The sequence below is a fragment of the Branchiostoma floridae genome, unplaced genomic scaffold, assembly GCF_000003815.2.
Source record: "Branchiostoma floridae strain S238N-H82 unplaced genomic scaffold, Bfl_VNyyK Sc7u5tJ_894, whole genome shotgun sequence".
NCBI lineage: Eukaryota > Metazoa > Chordata > Leptocardii > Amphioxiformes > Branchiostomatidae > Branchiostoma > Branchiostoma floridae.
This window is the reverse complement of record NW_023365959.1, coordinates 1633-3150: the sequence shown is the minus strand read 5'-3', so window position 1 is coordinate 3150 and position 1518 is coordinate 1633. Positions and strand designations below refer to the sequence as shown.

The 1518-nt window shown below is 45.1% G+C and overlaps 1 protein-coding gene across 1 annotated transcript in view; it reads right to left on the bottom strand.

Annotated features, from left to right (window-relative positions):
• The window catches only part of LOC118409054, a gene marked incomplete at its 3' end in the record, with an annotated part of 3599 nt that overhangs the window by 1092 nt on the left and 989 nt on the right, over positions 1-1518 (bottom strand). The window contains exon 3 of the mRNA XM_035809921.1: positions 723-848. Coding sequence (XP_035665814.1) covers positions 723-848 — 126 coding nt within the window. The remainder of the gene's footprint in view (positions 1-722; positions 849-1518) is intronic.

Here is a 1518-nt window from a genome sequence, read left to right as displayed (position 1 = left end):
GGTTAACGGAGGCGTTGGCATCACGTTTTTTGGTATATCAAGTCCGTATCAGCTCCGTACGGACATATGTTTTTGTATGTATGTCAAGTCCGTATCAGCTCCGTACGGACATACGTTTTTTTGTATGTCAAGTCCGTATCAGCTCCGTACGGACATACGTTTTTTGGTACATCAAGTCCGTATCAGCTCCATACAGATAGAAGTTTTGCTTAGGTTAACTTTTAGGCTAAATGTCAAGAATTAGTTTTTTCTTAGATAACAAGGCTGCACAGCGGTAGGTCAAAGTAAAAAAAACACCTTCTTCCCGCATGATTGAGACAAAAATGTCGATACAAAACTCAGACGGACTTAAATATCCACACGAGTGCGGACACGAGTGCGAACAGAGCTTCTACTGGGGTTATTTTCCGGGGCAGCGCTCTCACTGTGTGCGCAACGCGCGCGTTCTAGAACATCGAACCTACACTGTGAAGTCATCCTGGCAGGCGAGTTTATTAGTTCTACTTGCACTTGTAAGTTTTTCTGGTTGACAGTAGCAGCTGTTCACTGTAAAGAATCTGTTTGTCTGAACTTTTATCTATTCATGAAAGCTCAAATCGGCCTGCAGGTCGCTTTTCATTGAGGTCATGTGGGAAGAGGCAAGGGTCAGACAAAGTGTATTCGTCAGACAAAGTCTGTTACTAAGATTAGACATTTTCACACGAACAATCTTGAGTACCCACCTTGATGATCACAGCGTTGACTGACAAGCCCTCGCCCTCGGTGCAGATGTTCCTGGCACGGCTCGGCAGGTCGGCACGGTTCGGCAGGTCGGCGGCTGGGAGCTGGGCGGACATCCCGCCCAAACCCTTCCGGAACAAAGCGGAAAGGAAAAATTCGCACAAATATCAACACTGTGTGGAATTGCATTTGGGATGGATGTCACTCGAAACGTCCGAAGTAAATCTCAGGTTTCCTAGCTATCTAGTTGTAGAAATTCAATTGCCTTTGTAAATCAAACTAGAAGATTGGCGTCGTCTCTATGGACACAGCAAGGCGCACAAGCTTTCACCCACACTCCGCCAGGGGGCGTGGTTAAGTGGAACCACGAGTAAGATTAGTCTTGTGAGTGAAAACTTGTGCATTACGGATGGTACAAACGACAAAACAGAATACACAGGTAGTTTAATAGTTTCACATTGTAAAAAAAAGAAAGCAAAGCACTTCTTGGTTCCAACACCACCGCCATCCTGACGAGTACCCAACAGCAGCGAGGTACTACGCCGCTGTCAGATGGCAGTTGAAGCAACGGCAAGCACTGGGAAAAACTTCAAGAAACCCTGGTGAAGTCTCACCCGATAAGCTCTGCCATCCTTGATGTTCTTTGATAACAACATCCAAAGTCAGAAAATTGCATGTAAGAACATAAGATATAGTCAAGATACCAGCATGGTAAAGTACTTCGAAGCTTTCAAATTTCATGGCCATCCGGACCAAAGTTTAGCAATGAAGAGAAAAGATTTGCCCGAAAGTTTTACC